This window comes from Papilio machaon, chromosome 5 (assembly GCF_912999745.1).
Source record: "Papilio machaon chromosome 5, ilPapMach1.1, whole genome shotgun sequence".
In the NCBI taxonomy this organism is placed as follows: Eukaryota; Metazoa; Arthropoda; class Insecta; order Lepidoptera; family Papilionidae; genus Papilio; species Papilio machaon.
In genome coordinates this window covers 3,736,372-3,756,616 of record NC_059990.1, presented here as the reverse complement: position 1 = coordinate 3,756,616, position 20,245 = coordinate 3,736,372, and the positions used below count along the sequence as shown (strand labels likewise).

The window sequence follows — 20,245 nt, the reverse complement described above, 5'->3', positions numbered from 1 at the left end:
TATATAGGTTCTTCCATCTACCTCTATACATACATAAACAGGCTACAAGCTGTTTTATTTTATTCCTATTTGTTTTTGGCAATTTTGGCGATCACTGTTTCGACGGTGGTAGCGGTGGTGCGGGCGGGTTTAAGTGAGAACAAATTAAAAGCTGTAACTTCCAAGCAAGGACCTATCCATTTATAGAGAAGTTTTACATATTCTCTGAAACAACTAATCGCGATAACGCCTAGCACGAATATTTGTGACAATTGCCATCGTATCTTGTAAATCAATAAAATTTGTGCGTATAGGCACACCAAAAATATCATACTAATTTTGATATAATTGACAAAAATATAATTGTCGGCGATTGTCACAAATATTCGTGCTAGGCCGAGTGATAAGGTTGTCGCGCACTAGGTATAGCCTGACCAAAAATATAGCATCCCTGTCACGAGGGAGCCACAATCTCTTTTTATATTGCAACATTCTACGTCAAAACGTCTAACAAAAATGTCATTTAAAAATAAAATCCATATTTTAGACTTATTTTACATTCAGTGCATATATGATTTTATTCTACGCAGTTACAAATAATTTGCAGCTTATACAATAGATCAACAAATACCAATTTCAATAAAATACTTTGAAAAATCGACGACAATCAACCTTAACAAATACCAATGCCATGGCAACAAACTTTTTATTTTTTTTTTAATTATTTTTTTTCTGGCCTGGGTAATAGTCCTATTGGCCCTATTGGCTGTAACTTTTTAAAATGAAATTGTTGTTGCCATTACAAGAAATTAGTTCTGATTTTCCGTAACATGTCGAGGCGTTTTATTTTCCTGGGAGACCTATAATCCAGACATTTAGGCAAATAATACATAATTTCAGAAGTTAATATAACTTTAGAATCTTATTTATATTGCATCCTTTCTAAATAAATTATCAAGTTTTTGTGTTTCTAAATAATTTAAGTACTTTTTTATCTGTGCTTCTAGAAAATTCGCGTAACGGGTAGATGAAATACATTGAACATTGAATTGAATAAGTGTCTGTAGTGGTATTGGTTTGTTATACATTGTCTGTTAAACAGTCTTGCTTGCGATTTAACCGGCGTTCTTTTTGCGATTGATTGACTGATTGTCATCTGAAGGCAACGTGTTTGTGTGAACTGATTATTAGTGAGAAACAAAAAATCCCTCCTTACAATTGCAATTTGTGTTAAATAATGGCTGCAATGTCCGTAATAGGTATTGATTTCGGCAACGAATCCTGTTATATTGCGGTAGCAAAAGCAGGTGGCATTGAGACAATAGCCAACGATTACAGTCTCCGGGGTACACCGTGAGTAATATTTTTTCCGAACCTTTTTTTACCTTAAATAGTAATCTTATGGTTTAAGAGTTATACATCACATTTTCATATTTTTGGTTATTTTTCTGACATAACATTTCTTTTAGTTAGTTGTCAGTTCTGGAAATAATACTTGACATTATTATAATTAAATAAGAAGTTCTTTTAATATATTAAAGCATATTCAATCTAATTTTATAAATTAATCAAACCCTTAAGTTATCTGTCAATTATCGTAGTGAAAATTCAAATGAATACATTACAATGACTAAGCTTTTTTATGATGGAATAATTTAACTTACGAACAAAATCTACTTTAACGGTAAGCTTATACTTTAAAATAAAGGTATTCTGTTATACAAATCGATTCAAACCAATTTCAGATCATGTGTCGCCTTCTCACCGAAAAATCGGATATTAGGAGTAGCCGCAAAAAACCAAATGGTGACAAATATGAAGAACACAGTTTTCGGTTTCAAGAGACTCTTGGGTCGAAAATTCTCAGACCCCCATGTACAAAAAGAGTTAAAACATTTCCCATTCAAAGTTGAGCAAAGGGGAGATGGTGGGATTGGCATTAGAGTTAATTATCTAGGGGAAGACAATGTTTTCAGTCCAGAACAGGTATGAATGTTACTGTATAAAAAAAGCAATCATTTATCGTTAATAAGTACAGAAAATCATGAACATGCATTTGGTTAAACTTAGTTCATATTAGGTTATGTCCAATTGACATGTGAGACCTTGACAATTCTAGGTTGCTAAGAGCACTTGTAAGGATACAAAATACAGAACCACTTACCAAAATGTGCATATTTTATATATAAGTGTTATTTTTCTTACATAACCAAAATCAAAAACTATTTCAGATTACAGCAATGCTATTTACAAAGTTGAAGGACATAGCAGCAACTGCCTTACAGACACAGATCAACGACTGTGTCATTTCGGTACCAAGCTATTATACCAATGCTGAAAGAATGGCTTTATTAGATGCTGCTGGAATAGCTGGTAAACAAATAAAATATAACCTTTATTGACAAAATTTATCATTTATCAGGCAAAAATTACATATGTTGATTTATTCTGGACTTTAATTTTCAACACCTTAGTTGCCAAGAATTTTATTTATCATAATAGTTATTCTGGATGTTACACTGTACTTACAATATTTTATGCATATGTTTTCATCTAACATCCTTATTTAATAATTAAGTTAGGGAAATGTTTAAAAATATTTTTCGATTTTTTTTAATTAAAATTTTAAGACAATATGATTAAATTTTAGGTTTAAATGTGTTACGTCTAATGAACGAAACAACTGCAACTGCTCTAACATATGGTATTTACAAACAAGACCTACCAGCTCCAGAAGAGAAGCCACGAAATGTTGTTTTTGTTGATTTTGGATATAGCTCACTTCAGGTTTGTACTATTTAAATATATTTGCTTAAAACCATCAATTTTATAATTTTGCCACAATTTTAATTGTTTTTATTTATTAACTGTAGGTGGCAGCATGTGCATTCAACAAAGGCAAACTTCGAGTACTGGCCACTGCTACGGATCCCTATTGTGGTGGACGAGACATAGACATGGCTTTAGCAGAATATTTCTGTCAAGACTTTTTGACACGGTTTAAACTCGATCCTAAAAAAAATCAAAGGTTTGCTATCCCTTTAATATTCTTGTAGATGGATTTTAATTTATTTTTTACATGATAAAAATATAACATGTAATTGTGTATTTCCTTTGTGGTCAGGAATTTGATGACGTCATACCAAACCACAGATTAAATTTTATTTGTATGCTTATAATTTCCCTTGAGAACCATTTGAATTAAGTTATTTAGAAAGTTGTTAACTTCTAATCAGAATTTTCAGCATTTCGATTATCAATATTATGTGTATATAGTTTTTGAAATGTATATAATTTGCACAGTTCTCAAAGTATGTATTTTCAGGGCTTTCCTACGTCTATTGCAAGAAGTTGAGAAAATTAAGAAACAGATGTCAGCCAATAGCACTCGCTTGCCACTCAATATTGAATGTTTCATGGAGGAGCGTGATGTATCAGGAGAAATGCAACGGTCCACTATGGAACAACTTTGCAGTGAGACTTTCACAAGAGTAGAAAGGACTCTGAGGGCTATTTTACATAATGCTAGTATGTATTCATCATTTTTCTATATAATAAGAATTATTTTCAAGTTAATCAAATTGTACAAAAAAAATTTACCAGCATATCTCAAGGCCATTTCAATACTGTAGCTTAATTGTTTAAACAGCTATTATGTTGTTGAAATCTAGCTTATTAAATGTTAGTTACACACCAAAATAACAATACAATTAATGTATATTTTGAAATATATGTATTATGTAATAATGTTAAATGTTTTATGTACATTTTGCCACTGAATTTTTAACTGACTTGAAAATCGAAGTGGGTCTCATTTTGTCTGTATTTTTTGTGAATGCAAAAAGGTAAATTTTGAGTTTTATTTAAAAATTATTTTATCGGATTTTATTAATGTACCTTATTTCTTAATACTTTGTAGAACTGAGACCAGAAGATATCAATGCAGTAGAGGTTGTTGGAGGGTCGACTAGGATTCCCGCTGTCAAGAGTTTAATTGAGCAAGTGTTTGGAAAAAACGCCTCAACTACTCTTAATCAGGTAACATAAATACTATTCATAAGTAACATAATACCCAGTTTAGATTCTTCAAGTCCAGCGATCCAGTGCTGGATTACCACTGGAAAAACGCAAAAACACTGTTGAATATTTTGAGATGGCAAGTTGGCCTGTATTGTTATATGTTGTCTGCAGGACGAGTCTGTGGCTCGTGGCGCGGCTCTGCAGTGCGCCATGCTGAGCCCTGCAGTACGTGTGCGAGAGTTCAGCGTGTCTGATGTCCAGCCCTACGCTGTACGTCTTGCCTGGGACGCAGCCAGAGGCGAGGACGGTGATATGGAGGTAACTCATCATCAACCTGCCCTTGTGCCTATGGAGGATCGGCACAGGACGTACTACTCCTCCATACATCTCTATTAACTGTCATATTTGAATTTACCAACTTCTTACGCATATCCTCTTTCACACAATCTATCCATACTTTCTTTGGTCTTCCTCTACCTTTATAGCCATCTACATTCAATCTCATTACTTTTTTTTTATATCAAAAGGAGGAAAACGAGCAAACAGCTACCTGGATTTGCCGCAACAGCGAGGCGACCATTGCCCATAGACATCCGCAAATGCAGATGCATTGCCTACCATTAATCAACGGAGAAGGGGACGCACAGAAAGAGGATATTTCTCCTTCCTATGCGTCCCCTCTTCCGCCAAATCCACTCTCCCTTCCCATCATTCTCTAATAAGAAAAGGGTGGGAAGGGATAAAGGACTAAAATTAGGCCTCTGGTACCACATTCATCAGACGAAACGCGGAATAGCTTCCATTTCACGCCTGTCTTCTGTGTGGTCGTGGTATTTCACCGGTCGACCCGGCCCATTCGTGCACCCAACAAATATTTTTGTTGCGGGATCTACCACTGTAAAATACTACTACGGGATCTACACTGTTTATATGAATATCATCCCTCCGCATAACATGACCAAACCACGCTAACCTTCTGCTCCTCAATGTACTGATAACTTGTTCATCTGGAAGTATAAAATGTTTTACAGATCAAGATTTTCATTTTGTAACTAATACTACTTTGATGTGCAATGTGTGTTATTTAATTTCAGGTGTTCCCAGCTTTCCATGCCGCTCCATTTTCAAAGATGTTGACTTTCTACAGGAAGGAACCATTCTCAGTCAGCGCCTATTATTCTGATCAAGTTCCCTATCCGGATAATTTCATTGGTAAGTTTATTTATAATAACATTTACTTTGTATTTTAAATTAGTCTAGTGTATTATTTGTATAGGTCTATGACATGATCGGTGCAAAGTAAGGCTATAATCATTGGAGTTTGTCTATTTTGATGATGGTGTCTGTCCAGTCTAGTAAATAATTATTTAATGTAGGGCAATGGAATATTCGAGATGTTCAACCGACCGCTGAGGGCGAGTCGCAGAAAGTGAAACTGAAAGTGCGCGTGAACATCCACGGCATTGTGACCGTCGCGTCCGCCTCGCTTGTCGAGAAGAAGCCGGACTCCTCTCAGACGGATAACGTAGACATGGAGAACGTTAACGAGAAGGAGAACAGAGATCAGGAAGCACCAATGGACACTAACGGAGCGTCACAAGAGCAACAGCAAAACGGCCCCGACAACCAAGAGGTGAGAGAAGATAACATGAAGGGCGAGCCGCAGGAAAAACAATCGTGGACACAGAGAGTAGGCCAGTGGTTCAGCGGGGTATGTGCTGGTAGAGCGTTTGTCCAGTGTTCGTGATGTTTGTTGCCGACCCGACATCCCCCCCCCAATCCATCCTCCCCTCCGTCTCGCCGCCCAATACATATACACATACATACATCTTCATACACAATTTATCATTAAAGTTAAATATTTGTTTATATTGTTGAACAATGTTTAATGAACACATTCTAGGTTTTCTTTTCAGTACATTCCATTATAAAAATTGAATTTGTTTACACATTCAGATAATTTAAATCATATATTTGCATGAATTGATTACTTTTAGGTTGTTTAGTGATTTCAACCGTTTCATTATGTTTTGATTTATTTTATTCAAAATAAATTCATAATAGTATATTCATGTGTGTTAGTAGAAGGCAACAAACATCACCTTTGTTTCTCTTTCCCCACCCTCTCTTGAGGCCCCATTTGCACAGTGTTCTCATAAGGCTTTTAATTCCTTTTGAAGATACTTATTTTTGTTTGAAGTTTACAGCGGAGTTACTCTGTGTCCACGCATGTTTTGTTATACCCCTGATATTGTTTTTCCTACTTCCTCTAATAGTAATAAATTTTTATGATGCAAATTGGTTTTTCTGCTTGTTGTGTTATTTAGGTGCAAATGGGTCATCGCATTGCTTGGAAATCTATAGCTAAATTAGTTTATTTTGTTAAAAAAAAGTATTGTGATTTAATTGTAAGTTCCAAGCTGTGACGGTGGTGGGGATATGATAAATGTAAGAGTTATGAACTTGTGCGTATGCTTACAGGAAGGTAATGATGATAAAAAGGATAAGTCTAAAGACAAGTCTAAGAAGGTGCTGGTGAAGACTATCGAGCTGCCCATTGACGCTCGCACGCACGGCTTCTCGCAGCAGGACGTCAACGCGTACATGGAACAAGAGGTAATGATTTATCATAACTTTTAAAAAAATTACGCCATTTTATTCAATTCAATGTATTGGAAAGATGTAATGCTCTTATTCAAAATACAGTCGACTCTCGTTAATTGGAAATTCGAGGGACTCTTAAAATAATACGAATTATCGAGTTTTTGAAATATCAAATGGTTCGAAATTTGTTAGAGAAAATAAATAAAACTTCGAATTATTAAGTGTTGATCAATTAATATTTATTAACAAACCCATTCCTGAGAAGTATGCATCAAATAGTCAAACTAATCAACAAAAACAAAGGCTTGTGTATGTTGATACAAGTTTGAACTTGTCGCAAAATGTATTAACAATCTTTCCGCCACTTTCTCTCTGCAACTTTGAATTGTCGAGTGTTAAGCGTCTGTAAGTGTGAATTAAGGCGTCGTTTTGTTATATAGAAATTATTTTTTCGTTCGAGTTACCAAGTGTATAAAAATGTATTGATTTAATTCGTAATGTAAAGAGATTTTGTAGGGAACTTGTTATAACTTAAATTAAATTCAGGTTTGAATTAACAAGATTCAACTGTAATGCTATTCAAATTGGAAGAATTATTCATTCTACTAGCAAATAGTTTTTGTTTTACGATGAAAGAAAAATCGTCTCAAACAATTTTTTGTCCAGAGTCTGTAATAGCGATATTTTTATCCCAAGTTCCTCAGTAGTAGTTTAAAAATAATGATGTTTTAACATTAACATGGGCAGACCTCCCGCAAGTTGTACCGATGATCTGGTCAAGGTTGCGGGAGTATCCTGGATGAGGGTTGCACAGGACCGATCATTGTGGCGATCTTTGGGGGAGGCCTATGCCCAGCAGTGGGCGTTACGAGGCTGAATGGATGGAACATTAACAATATTTGCATGTTTATTGTGTAGGGTAAGATGCAGGCGCAGGATCGTCAGGAGAAGGAGCGCGCGGATGCTCGCAATGCGCTGGAGGAGTACGTGTACGAGCTGCGCGGCAAGCTGGGCGCTGGCGAAACTCTGCACGACTTCGTGGCGGAGGAGCAGCGCCATCGTCTTGTCGCTCACCTTGACGCCCTCGAACAGTGGCTCTATGATGAAGGCGAGGATCAGAACAGACAGGTCGGTATCCTTATTCCCCATCAGTAGTCTTCATTTAAATTAACTCAATATAGTTTATGAATTAATTTAAGTTTTTTTTTTTAAATTAATTAGCTTGTTTGTTATATAGGTGTACAGCGACAAGTTATCTGAGCTGCGAACGGAGGGTGAGCCCATTAAACAGCGGCGACTGGAGTTCGAGCTTCGCCCCGGCGCCCTCGACGACTTCGCCCTCTCCATACAGCTCACCAATAAGGCTGTCGATCAGTTCAAGTAAGTCAATCAAACAAACATATCCACAAATTCTTGTCATTAGGGCTTCCCGGAACTCTTGGTTGCATGTAGATAGTAGTAGAAACTAAGCTTTTATTTTTTTTTGTTACTTCAAAGTTAGGATCAATTATGAGAATGGCCATAGCCCGTTTGAATTCATTGAAAGTAAAGCTTCGGAAAGAAGCATTCCATGATTAAAAGAGAAATTACTTTTGATTTTGCGTACAAATAAGTATATTGCTAGTAGCATATGTTACATAACAATGTTTTATAATTTAAAGAAGTTTTGTTAAATATTTCGCTTTAAAAAGTACGTTTACTAAATTTTTGTGAAATTTAATCTAGTTCGTAAATTACATATATTAGTAAGATAAATTACATAATCAGTTGGCTGTGTGTAGTATGTCGATGTGTGTACTTGTGTTATCTCCATAGTAACGTTAGGTTTGTAGGTTGAGTTATGTAGGTCAATGATATTTGATCGATATCACATGCCATATGTCATGTCATGAAGCTAATGAATTAAATATTCACACCGCCTTACATTTGTGGAATGGTTAAGTATCTTACAGTTCAAATGTGAAGGTTTGATTACCGAGCAATTTAGAAAAAAGTATAATATTGACTTACGTAATTTTAGTTTAAAACAATTCAATTTTATAAATGGTAAATCAGTTCTAGTTATGTACACAAGTCATAGTTTATTAAAAACTAATGAAAAACCACATAAAATTATCAACTACATTCTACATTTCTGTGTATAAAAAACTTTTAACCACACGTTTCTGGTATGCATTTGATAAAACTTTAATGTTTTGAATGATTATATTTTTTTAGGGCCGGTGACGCGAAGTATGCGCACTTGAGCGAGGCTGACATCCAGAAGGTGATGGAGGCGAGCAAGAACGCGCTGAGCTGGGTGGAGAGCGCGCGGCAGGCGCTGGCACACACTCCTCGCCACCAGGCACCTCCTCACACCACGCACCAGATCCGCCAGGAGCGACAGGTGACATACTCTTACACGACCTCACACTTTACATCAGTGTTTCTTAATATGGGAGATAACGAGCCCAGAAAAAATGGGGGGCGTTGATGTGGGTTAGGGAAGCGATGTATAATTTTTAATTTACTTTATATAGTATTTTAAATTTCACTAAAATTAAAATCCACCTACTACACAATAACGAATAATTAGTTTATATTTCTACCCTGTATGATGTTATAAAAACACGTCCACAAGACCGGTGACAGACTATCTTCATTATTAGTCTCTTAGTATTTATGTGGGTGTAATATTTTTCCTAAAATTAATGTATGTTGTATGTATGTGAAAAAATTAATGTTCCAATATGTGTTACCCAATGTTACACGAAATAAATAAATAAATAAAAAAAATAAAAACTTAAAATACTTAACATTTCTTAACATACTTTAGATTTCATAGGATAGCCCACACAACGTACGCAATCAAGTTGTAACAAGTTTCTGATAAAGCTGTTTCTGATAAAGGAATACGATCGATGAAAGTGAAAAAATTAGAGCTATTTTACATTAATTACCATTGCACCAGAAATTAGGAGTGTATAAAAAATGGAGGGCGCTGAAAAAAATTGATTTTCAAAGGTAGGGGCGATAAAAGAAATAAGATTGATTATATCTGGCTTACATGAAGCCACTGCTGGACGTAGGCTAATATGAAAATTTCTGTTAAAGTAATTGGAGCCTGTTTTCTATAAATTTATATCGTGAAACATTTGCAGTCATTCGAGAGCATCGTCAACCCGATCTTGAACAAGCCGAAGCCTAAAGAGAAGACTCCGCCACCGGCGAGCGCTGCGCCAGGTGACGCCCAGCCCGATGGCCAGCAGCAGGCCCCGCCTCAAGCACCACCACAATCACACGAGCAGATGGATGTCGAGTAGACATCCCCCTCCCCCCCACCACCCCATACGTACACTCACATTACATACACACCTAAACATAAGACTAAATAATTCACATTTATGTTTTTAAAACTATATAAATAGCTCGTTTTATCATATTGACGATGAAACTATTAATTTTTATTAATTTGCCAAGTGGGCCAACTTGAGTTTTTTTTTGTGTCTCGATATGTCTAATATTATTATTTATTTAACACTTATCCGTAACTTGTACCAATTGTATTAGTTTTGTGATTCTTAACTACTAGGGACACTTTCCATACTTTAACAAGTAGCGAAAAGATGGTAAATTTTAATTCAACGAGTTAATTATCATTAAAACAAGAACTTTTTGTGATAAAAAATGTCGATTTACCAAAATTACAAAACATTTTCAATATACTCACATTTGTAGACAAAAATTCGTCTCAGTAATAACATTAAGGAACGATTGACGTACTTAAAATTGCTTGTTACATGCATTTAGCTTATTATTTAGTCTTATGTATCAATTGCACTGTCTCAGAACATTGTATGGCGGATGTACGATGTTTACGAACATAAAACAACTAATAATTTAAAATAATACTTCATCAATGAAGTTAACATAAGGATTATCAGCTTATGCGGTGCGAGAGAGAGGAATGTATATGATAATGAGTATAACAGAAATGGAGTATGTTTAGCTATTGCTAATTATTTGATGAAAGATTAACTTGTCTTAGTTCCGTTGTCAACATCGAAGGTGTCCGTCAACAGCAAGTATTTGATTGGTAAAATTAACGAATATTTATTATAAGCGGACAACTGGTTTGTCAAATGTCACGTGTAATTGCCGAGTTGTGATGTCACGAGTTGTGACGTCACGAGTTGTGACGTCACGGTTGTGACGTCACGAGTTGTGACGTCACGAGTGCGGTTTTCAACCACGTGATGTACTAAAATTATAAATCGCTCTGTGTTGTATTAGAACTGTTTCTTTTTGGTTATTATTTAATATATTTACATTATGTACTGTATTATGTATATCGTGAACCGTACGGTCCGGTACGTTTTTTTTAGTTAATTCATTTTTTTTTATTATTATTATAGTGAATTATTGAACGTTTATCGATGCAATGCGACGTATCCTTCGAAGTATGCTTATCGGGGAATAAGTTAAGTTCTTATAAATGTTATAACGAAGGGTATCTGCGCTCGTAGTTAGATGTGATGTAATGAAATGTAACGAAATTATTTACTATGCTTATTATATAAAATATAGTTATGGCATATTCAATGTCTCGTACACTGCAATACACGATTGGATTTTCTGTGTTTTCTGGTTTTTTTTAATACAATATGTAGCTCATAGAACATTTAATTTTCATTCCTACATTTGTAAATGATTTAAGATTAAAATGCATAGATTGGCCCCTTTTTTAAAAATACATTGTTTTTTACGTGATTTTAAATTATTCGTTTATCATCTCTTGTTATTGTTGCTATATTAATCTCATTATTCTAGGTAATAATTAAAAGCCTTGGATAAAAATAATTATGAGATTTTCTAAAATGTAATATAAATGTTTCACTTTTAACTTTTGTGTCCAAAAGCAATTAAATTTTAAAATATTTGAAGGGCCTTTCTTTATCTTAATATGACATAATTAATAGGTTTTGAATTTTCACGATAGCAAAAAATAAATCAGTATCCATAGAATTTTTCGTTACTAGCTTTTACTTGTGAATTGAACATTTTAGAGATTTTAGATTTATAGATTCAATGTAGGGTTTATTAACTCCCGTTAACTTAACCCGAGTGAAAATTAACCCTTAATTTATGCTACACATATAACAAATTAATAAGTAATGTGCTTAAAATCACTTAGTTAAAATATCTCCCACAATGTATGAAGTTCCAATGAGCGGTATTATTCCATTTTTTTTTTACTTTATGTAATGCTCTTAAGTTCCTTTGGCCTACTTGTACATTTAAAAAGAAATGGTTCACCCATACAAATGTTAATTGTGCATTTTTAATGTTATAAAAGCTTAGTAAATGAATGATTTAACAAAAATAAAAGGAGTTTTATTTGTTTATTAACCTCTTTATAAATTTGAAAAGAGTTTGTGAATTTTTTGAAAATTTTAATTTACGATGCTGGTTGTTTATAACTTTGTTATGTTATGTTCAAATTTGACATATAAATAGTTATAAAGTGTCAATCGTTGTTACAAATAGAATAATAGATATTTTTTGAAAATATGGGTAAGCAATTTGGAAATTTGGCTTTTATAAGAGGAATACTTTATTTTCGACTATCACCTTATGAACAAAGAGCGTACGCTGGAGCATTAACTAAAGGACTACCCAACTTTGTCCCGAGGACTTTGATGACCTTACCATTTTGGATGCCACGTAAGTGAACTTAATGCAGATTCTGAATGATGCATCTGTTTTTTGTTATGTTTTAATTGTTCTGTCTCGTCTTTTGAATAATATACTTGTAAGTAGACAATCTTACTAATGTTATAAATGCGAATGTTTAGATGGATGGATGTTTATTTGAAGATATCTCCAGAACGGCTCAACGGATCTCGATGAAATTTGGCATAGATGTAGATAATAGTCTGGAAGAACACGTAGTACTTATTACGTCTTTTTTAATCCTGCACGGACGGAGTCGCTGGCGACAGGTAGTTAATTATAAGTTAATAATAGAAGTAATTATTTTTCAGCGTTTGCTTTGGGCACATTCATATATTTCTACGTAGACGATTTACATCGGCGGTCGAAACGCAAAAATCCAAAAGATTACATCGACGAGGTGAACCCCAACCCGCCGCCGCCGCCGCCTCCGCCACCTGTTACTAAATGCTAACAATTCGCTACAAAAATGTTATCCATGATATAATTTATTAGATATAAAAAAAACATTTTTCATTCTTTCACCTGGGTAGTCCATAAATTGTAAATAAACCTTACGATATACAATTAAAACTGAACTCAAGAGTCATACACGTGGTACATTTTTTAAATACAAATCACCGCATGTGACTTAGTCTTGGCTCATACACAGAATAACAATAAACGAGAAGAATAATTTTAAGCGAATGCTTATTTCACGTGCATTGAACGCAATATTCGGATTTTAACACGAGGTCGAGGTGAATGTTCTTGAAGTTTTCCTTAACAAAAGATGAGAATTTCATTTAACTGACAAATTAAAAAGGTATATAAAGAATTAAAACAGCTGTATTTGTACTAATTTTCATTTATTATTGATTTTCATGGGTAAACAATTCCTTATTTATATGGAATATATTATAATATCATGTACAATAACTTAAAAATATACTCAAGATTCGTATATACAATCGTATATATCATAGAACTAAATAATTGTTTTTTATATAAATTCTCTTAAAATTTTATCCTTTTGCTCAAAGTATCTGTTCAGCCGTATTTCTGCATACCTGTTAACATAATTTAAAAAAATATATATAAAACATTACAGACGGACGTGTTCATAACTTCTCCAAATTATTTCCCATTCTTTTATTCACAAAAAACTGACGTACTTTAGCGCGCACCTCGCCTTCCGCAAGCTTCCGCTAACGTGTATAACGGACATGATAAAAAAGTAACTAAACTATCCATACAAAACTAAATTATATAAAATTATTACCTTCCAAAATCAAAGTCAATATCTGAGAGTTCATATTGTACAAGCGACCAGATGCCCCACATGTAGTGCGAGGCGAGCGACAGTCGCTGCACCTCCTTGTACACTTTCTCCACCTCCTCCTCAGTGGGCTTCTCACCGCAATATTCACACAAGTATGTACGAATCCAAAACATTTGGAACTCTTTGTCTGGATATCGCTTGTAATCTATGTCATCTATAGACAAACCTGTAAAAACGTTGTTTATTTATTTATTTTTATATATATCTTCGACTATTATTTAATTAGGTTTAATACAAGAATGTATTACTGAAAGATAAAAGTTATTGAGGGTTAACGGTAAAAGATAAAGAAGGTCATCGTACGTTTATATTTGGGCATTTTTAACATGAACAAGAATGCTATTTAATTTATCTAGTAATTCGTATGTATTATGTGAAATAAATATTCATTACCGAAGTAAATCGAGTTCGTAGAAGTCTGGTAATAGGGACATTCGTCTCAACCAAAAAACATGAAATTTAACACATCGTCAGAAGTAAAAAATCCGGAAAAGACGTACACGACGGAACAACGCAGATTACGTTAGTCTTCCGTTGCACACCTCTTTTCCTGTATATTTTTTTTTAGTTAATTTTATTATTAGATCATGAAATTCACCAAGCCACTAAGATCTGACTAACGAATAAACGTGCATAACAATCTAACATTTTGTTGTGCGCGTAGCACTTATGTAACAGATGTGAAGTGGACTATTATAAAGTATTTACCTTTTTTCTTATCAATTTAATGTCGCTGTTACAATTTACTTGGACTAAAGTTGTCATGTACACGATATGAAATTTTTCCTATATCATGTATCTATATCACTAACAATACATAACGAATTTTAGACTTAGTTCATTACTAAAAATCTTTTTTAGTTTATACAAAGTATGTACAACAAACACCTAATTGCGGTAAAAATTACAGTCTCTGTTTACGCCTATTATTAAATATTATGAGCTACTAATATGCCGTTTAAAAGTAACCATAACGCTGAATTACAACCGAAAACTGTGTAGGTTCCAATGTGCGTTTACATTTTTACAGTTGTAATCCAACAGCGATTTCGATCGATTGGACTGAAATAATGTAATAATATAAACCGGGTATAAGTTTTCACAGTCAAACCTGTGCAAAGTTATTATTATTATCTCTGTTTTTTTATGATGATGAGAGACATTACAATATGTAATCGAAAATGTGTCTCAGTAGAACTTTACATTAAGAGAACATACATTTTATTGATGTACAATACACCAATTGAAGCCAGCCACATACAGGGAATGATACTATTTTGATTTGAAAAGTTATAATTAACAACCGGAAATTTAATAAGTATAGCCATCAGAATAAATTAGATAAACTCATGACTGCTCACATGACGTATCAAAACTGATCTTTACAAATACAGTCGAACCAGGTTAAACAAAAAACCTCTATAAGCATTGTTCAGTCCCAACGGACAACCACCACAAACAACAAACTCAGGAACAAGAAAAATATTGCTGTCTCTTGGACTCCTGCTTTCCCGGGTTTGACTGTATTAAAAATTAAGATAAAAACCTTAACAATATTATTCTAATTATAAGAGTTCTCATATGTATGCAATAGTCAAAATTAACTATACACAGAATCATCATACACAATGTTAGCATGTGCAAATCCTTCTTACTATCTCTTTGCAGATATTTAAACAAACCACAGGCTTGTATTAGAAAATATCAAGTTAGTTATCAAAGTTAAGTGCTTAAGATATGTTTGTACATCAACTATAAAATAAGATGTAGATATAATTGTTATTTACATTTTCTATTTCCTATTATATGTGTGTTTATTACTAAACTAAGATGTATGTTATCATAATACATTATGTATACTATAGATATCACAAGTTGTTGAACTTTAGATACTCTAGTAGCTTGTTATCTTCATAAGCCCAATTAAAACTGGTTGACTTAAAATGTATGTACTACATAATGAATTGACAGAGAGATATTTATAAAATAACTAGCTTTTACCCGCGACTCCGTCCGCGCGGAATAAAAAAAAAATTGAAAACGGGGTAAAAATTATCCTATGTCCGTTTCCTGGTTCTAAGCTACCTGCCCACCAATTTTCAGTCAAATCGATTCAGCCGTTCTTGAGTTATAAATGGTTTAACTAACACAACTTTCTTTTATATATATAGATAGATTGTTATGTATTAAATGTTACAAGTTATGTACTCACCCACATATTCATTGAAGTGATTTGCTATATCATAAGCCTGGTAGTTATAGGCAGCATATTCATAGTCAATGAATGAGACCGTCCCTTTGGACTCATTGTAGATCACGTTTCCTAGAAGCAAATCATTGTGAGCAAACACGAGTGGGCTCTCAGTTTTGATTAATTGTGATTTAAGCCGTTCAAACTCTATCCTTAGTCTTGTTACTGATCCAAAACTATTTGCAAATCTACAACAGTGGATAAAATGTCTATATTAATACTTTTGAAATTACCAAATTCATAAAAAAAATTAAATTAAATTAACATGGATAATGTAACAAAAAAATTAAAAATAAATACATTTTATCCATTCAATGATTCATATTTTAAATCATAATTTGCAAATGTCATGTTTTTTATCCCATTACCTTATTTGTTTCTCTTCTTTTGTAAATGTTTCAGGTATTAAACAGAGGAATTGTTCAATTTTATCCCATATCATAGGTTCTTTTGTAATCTACCACAAAAAAGAAAAAAAATAATTAGCAAATATAATCACCTCCATAAAATTGTAATCCTTTAATGTATAGAAGTATCATGAATAGGATTAATGTTATCAAAGTTGGATGTTGAAAAATCTAATCTTGCTGTAACCAACTCTTTGGTAATAATACTATTAAAGGTCAACCAACTTTGTCACAAAGGGAGCTTACAAAATTTCTTATTTCATATATTTTTAACATTTCAACCCATCCAATCAAAAAAAATCAGATCTCTTATGAGATCTCACTAGATGGGTGTTTTATAAATATGGGTAGTGATTTTAACAGATGTTAATAGTAAAAAGCAGTAGAAGAAAAATTGTCACAGTTAGTTTAATACTGTTGATGTTCTTACTTCTTTTCCAAGTTCCACTTTATGCATTTTTGCCATCTGTTGTGCCACCATTGTAGAAATTTTTGAATCAACCACTGTGTCAGTATTGAGAGTTACCCCAGGAAAGTATTCATAGGCAAGACCATTCTTAAACACACCATATATTTTTGGTGCCAAACCAAGTACATTAAGTGTAGTGATATTTCTGAAATAAGCACATCTTTTAAAAGAAAATCAAAATGCTTATGTAAAATAAAATAAATGTATATTAATAAATTATTAAATTATATTATTATAACATTTTAACATACCTTATTTCAGCAGTTCTGTCTATAAGTAAGTCCGTTTTATTTCCATAAATTCGAACGAGCACAATATCATCACTTTCACTAATATTCTTGCTCAAGTTACACGCCACAAGTTTATTTGTAATACCATCAGTGAAAAGCTGCGAAACAATATATTATGAATGAAAATTAGTAGAATTCACCACACACACACATGGTTTCACATTTTACCAATTGAATATTATTTTGTACCTTAAATGTAATTCTCTCCGAGGGCCAATCCGGTCTAATTTTTTCAAGAACTTTAAAAATTCCAGTATGGATATCGCCCTCTTCTATCTCTACTGGTATAAATGTATCCCCTGCTGCTAAACAAGCCAACGACATCTTTATATGATTACAACCACCTAACTCTACCTTACATTTATTTTAAACACGACTGTTATCATACACTATTGAAGAAAACTGAGATACCTTATAAAACATCTCTTCTTTAAATAATTCTTTATCACGTCTACATGTCAATTTATTAATCGCAATTTTTTGACAGATGACAGCTGTCTTTTGACTGACATATGACAAATCATTGACAGACGTTGGTAGAATCAGGAAAAAGTTTAAAAACTAAAAAAAAAAAAAGCTTTGATACCAAACTAATAAACAGAAATATTCAAAAACCCTTAAGTTTTTTTGATTCAGAAAATCATTCTGTTGTTTTTTTAAGTCCATCACATAACCGCAATAAGCTACCAATTAATTCTACCTTTTATAATATTCTACCTAGCTTACTCCTGGACTCCATATTTTTAATTTTTATAGTCTTTGACTTCACCTTTCCTTATAGTCCTTATATAATACATAGGAGAAAACTTGGTTCGAAGTTATCCTAAATTAAGTAAAAATGGGAAAGCATTTCGGTGAATTAGCTAAAATCAGAGGATTGATTTCATACAAATTATCACCACATGAACAGCGCGCTTATGCTGGTGCTATATCCAACGGATTGCCGAACATTTTCCGCAGATTTCGTGAAAATGTGTTTCGAGTTGCTCCACGTAAGTTACTTTAATTATATGAGTATATTGAACGTTAACATTTTTGTAAAACTTACATAATTGTATAAGTTAACAAGCTTCACAACAGTTACTATACATATTTCCATGTACCCCTATAAGAATAACAGAATGATAAGTCTGCGTAAGCTCATAACAAAGTAACTGTCAGAAGTAGTAGTCATCAGATAATTTTTAGAACATCAAAGAAACATTATTTTCAATTCAATTCAATTTCCAAGCAGTGGCTATTATTTTCAAAGGTAGACTAACATTACTATACTTGTCAAACACCTTAATTTTGACCCTTCTGTACAATTTGCATAAAATACTCCACCTACTCAGTCAAAGGAGTAACTTAACATATTTTAAATAAGTTGGTAGCTGTTTAATGTCCGGGGTTGAAAATGATAATCAACTCTACACAGCTTTATACACATCAGTTTTCTTTGATAAATTATATGTTAATGATTATGATTACCTTACATAGGAAGTAATCCAAAGATTTTGCTGTAATAAACACTTAAAAATACTTTCCACAAAACATAAATATTAATTATTATATATTATTATATTGACAATTATGTAATGACATTGACATTTAAGATTCTTTTTCATAAAAATATTCCTGTATAAGACTAACAAAAATTAAATTAAAAAAAGAAAATAGATTATATATGGCTACTACCTGTCGACCGCGACTCTGACCGCACGGAATTTAAAAAAAAAACTTTATAAGTAGCCTATATGTTCTTCCAGACTATGTTCTACATCTGTGACAAATTTCATCAAGATCCATTGAGACATTCTAGAGATACCTTCAAACAAACATTGATCCATCCATCTAAACATTTATAATATTAGTATGATTATTATTAGGAAATGTAAAATCTCAGTAAAAGAACATGATCATCATTGAAGTCTTGAAGAGTTAAAATAATTAATTGTTGCTTTTACAGCTTTCATTATAGGCTATCTAGTTTACGAAGGAGTTGACAGGGAACATCACAGACGCACACGCAAGAACCCTGCTGATTATGAAAATGATGAATAAATTTTATGCTCATTTAAATTATTGTCTGTAGAATGTATTATTAAATAAACAATTATAAATAGAGATAAAATGTGGTTTTTGTTTAATGTTTGTTATAATTAAATTTTTTTAAGTTATTAGTGTTTTTTTAACCTTCCATAGACTTAATGAATTTGTGTAAAATCTATTTGTGCCAAGTGAACTGCTTTACACACATTGCTGGGCTCAAGAGGAAAGTGCTCGATTGTTTTGCGAGTTTATTCATCTTTATCACTTTGGACATCGCCTTCACTGTTGTGCCTCAAATTGCGATATTCTATTAGGAGTATGCTTGGAAGTATACATATCTATGAGGTCCACTTTATCTAGGGGCCTGCCCCCTAGACAAAGTACATTCGCACTGAATCGATTCCATAACGAACTTAAAAAATGTATAGAACTGACAATAACTTCCTATAAGACATGTATCAATTCTATTCGTTTTTAAAGCTTCGGAGCGAATGCATTTTGTTAATGGGAGCGGGCGTCTTTTTCAGTAAAACTCAGAAACGCACTGTCATGTCGATTTTTCGAGCAGAATGTCAAATGTGATTTTTGTAAAGCTGTATCAGCAATGGAACCTAAGGTAAGAATCTACTTTTACCAATAATTACTGACTTAAAACTTATATGTCGTAGCAGTCAACACTCAGTTTCATTAAAAAGATTGCCTTTTGTTCTTTGGAAAATTTGCTATCACAAATGTAAAAGGCGTTTTTAAATAAAAATATTAACCCTCATTTGTATTTAAGTTTTCAATAATGAAACTTAATTCTTAAAAACATACATGGAGCTACTTATAAGGTCTGCTTGTAAGTTTATTTTCCTATCAATGATGAAATAGTCAAGATTCTTCTCAAAATTTTACTCATGTATTTTTTGGTTTAGGGATTTAATATTTTTGGCACACAAATACCTTGTAGGGAGAATATTCCACAAAAAACATTTTACGTAAGACCAAGTAAGCTACTGATACTGGGTTTCGACAATCGATTGTATATTAATATTTTGTCAATCTTATATTTTTGATTTGAATAAATAAAATATTACAACGTGTACAAATGATTCGGCAATGACATTTACGGATGTACATAAAGCTTTTAAATTCAATGTCGGTTTGCAATGACGTGGT

At 33.1% G+C, this 20,245-nt stretch overlaps 4 protein-coding genes across 6 annotated transcripts; 3 read left to right on the top strand and 1 right to left on the bottom strand.

The window, feature by feature from the left end:
- The first annotated feature begins 1,013 nt into the window (after nucleotides 1-1,013).
- Nucleotides 1,014-10,065, top strand: LOC106708903 (97 kDa heat shock protein). 3 transcript variants are annotated; one of them, XM_045678154.1, is made up of 15 exons: nucleotides 1,014-1,332; nucleotides 1,725-1,965; nucleotides 2,211-2,352; nucleotides 2,630-2,766; nucleotides 2,853-3,007; nucleotides 3,305-3,507; nucleotides 3,899-4,017; nucleotides 4,171-4,317; nucleotides 5,094-5,211; nucleotides 5,376-5,710; nucleotides 6,502-6,615; nucleotides 7,522-7,731; nucleotides 7,841-7,983; nucleotides 8,821-8,989; nucleotides 9,744-10,065. In XM_045678154.1, exons 1-15 carry the CDS (start codon nucleotides 1,217-1,219, stop codon nucleotides 9,903-9,905), a joined length of 2,511 nt encoding a protein of 836 aa, XP_045534110.1. In that variant the 5' UTR covers nucleotides 1,014-1,216; the 3' UTR covers nucleotides 9,906-10,065. The 3 variants fall into 3 exon arrangements, with proteins under 3 accessions (XP_045534110.1, XP_014355991.2, XP_045534111.1); XM_014500505.2 differs by having other exon boundaries at nucleotides 6,481-6,615; XM_045678155.1 differs by having other exon boundaries at nucleotides 1,015-1,332; nucleotides 5,376-5,632; nucleotides 6,481-6,615.
- A 2,054-nt stretch (nucleotides 10,066-12,119) lies between these two features.
- On the top strand, nucleotides 12,120-12,769 carry LOC106708582 (cytochrome b-c1 complex subunit 8). Its single transcript, XM_014500120.2, has 2 exons — nucleotides 12,120-12,306; nucleotides 12,627-12,769. Exons 1-2 carry the CDS (start codon nucleotides 12,153-12,155, stop codon nucleotides 12,767-12,769), a joined length of 297 nt encoding a protein of 98 aa, XP_014355606.1. The 5' UTR covers nucleotides 12,120-12,152.
- Nucleotides 12,770-13,291: 522 nt separating this feature from the next.
- On the bottom strand, nucleotides 13,292-17,527 carry LOC106708734 (ethanolamine kinase). Its single transcript, XM_014500283.2, has 7 exons — nucleotides 17,243-17,527; nucleotides 17,015-17,151; nucleotides 16,725-16,908; nucleotides 16,256-16,344; nucleotides 15,849-16,075; nucleotides 13,577-13,802; nucleotides 13,292-13,364 (listed from the first exon to the last, which is right to left on the bottom strand). The coding sequence occupies exons 1-7, from the start codon at nucleotides 17,375-17,377 to the stop codon at nucleotides 13,298-13,300; spliced, it is 1,065 nt and encodes a 354-aa protein (XP_014355769.2). The 5' UTR covers nucleotides 17,378-17,527; the 3' UTR covers nucleotides 13,292-13,297.
- A 313-nt stretch (nucleotides 17,528-17,840) lies between these two features.
- On the top strand, nucleotides 17,841-19,111 carry LOC106708780 (cytochrome b-c1 complex subunit 8). Its single transcript, XM_014500335.2, has 2 exons — nucleotides 17,841-18,045; nucleotides 19,002-19,111. Exons 1-2 carry the CDS (start codon nucleotides 17,892-17,894, stop codon nucleotides 19,094-19,096), a joined length of 249 nt encoding a protein of 82 aa, XP_014355821.1. The 5' UTR covers nucleotides 17,841-17,891; the 3' UTR covers nucleotides 19,097-19,111.
- Nucleotides 19,112-20,245: the final 1,134 nt, after the last annotated feature.

Bases quoted from the DNA above. Each gene is read 5' to 3' on its own strand.
- LOC106708903 (XM_014500505.2), top strand. From the start codon at position 1,217: ATGGCTGCAATGTCCGTAATAGGTATTGATTTCGGCAACGAATCCTGT. The intron at 1,333-1,724 runs GTGAGTAATATT...AACCAATTTCAG, and splicing joins TACAGTCTCCGGGGTACACC to ATCATGTGTCGCCTTCTCAC. The intron at 3,508-3,898 runs GTATGTATTCAT...AATACTTTGTAG, and splicing joins GGCTATTTTACATAATGCTA to AACTGAGACCAGAAGATATC.
- LOC106708582 (XM_014500120.2), top strand. From the start codon at position 12,153: ATGGGTAAGCAATTTGGAAATTTGGCTTTTATAAGAGGAATACTTTAT. The intron at 12,307-12,626 runs GTAAGTGAACTT...ATTATTTTTCAG, and splicing joins CTTACCATTTTGGATGCCAC to CGTTTGCTTTGGGCACATTC.
- LOC106708734 (XM_014500283.2), bottom strand. From the start codon at position 17,377: ATGTCGTTGGCTTGTTTAGCAGCAGGGGATACATTTATACCAGTAGAG. The intron at 17,152-17,242 runs GTACAAAATAAT...ATTGTTTCGCAG, and splicing joins CGGAGAGAATTACATTTAAG to CTTTTCACTGATGGTATTAC. The intron at 13,803-15,848 runs GTGAGTACATAA...ACGTTTTTACAG, and splicing joins TCACTTCAATGAATATGTGG to GTTTGTCTATAGATGACATA.
- LOC106708780 (XM_014500335.2), top strand. From the start codon at position 17,892: ATGGGAAAGCATTTCGGTGAATTAGCTAAAATCAGAGGATTGATTTCA. The intron at 18,046-19,001 runs GTAAGTTACTTT...TTGCTTTTACAG, and splicing joins TGTGTTTCGAGTTGCTCCAC to CTTTCATTATAGGCTATCTA.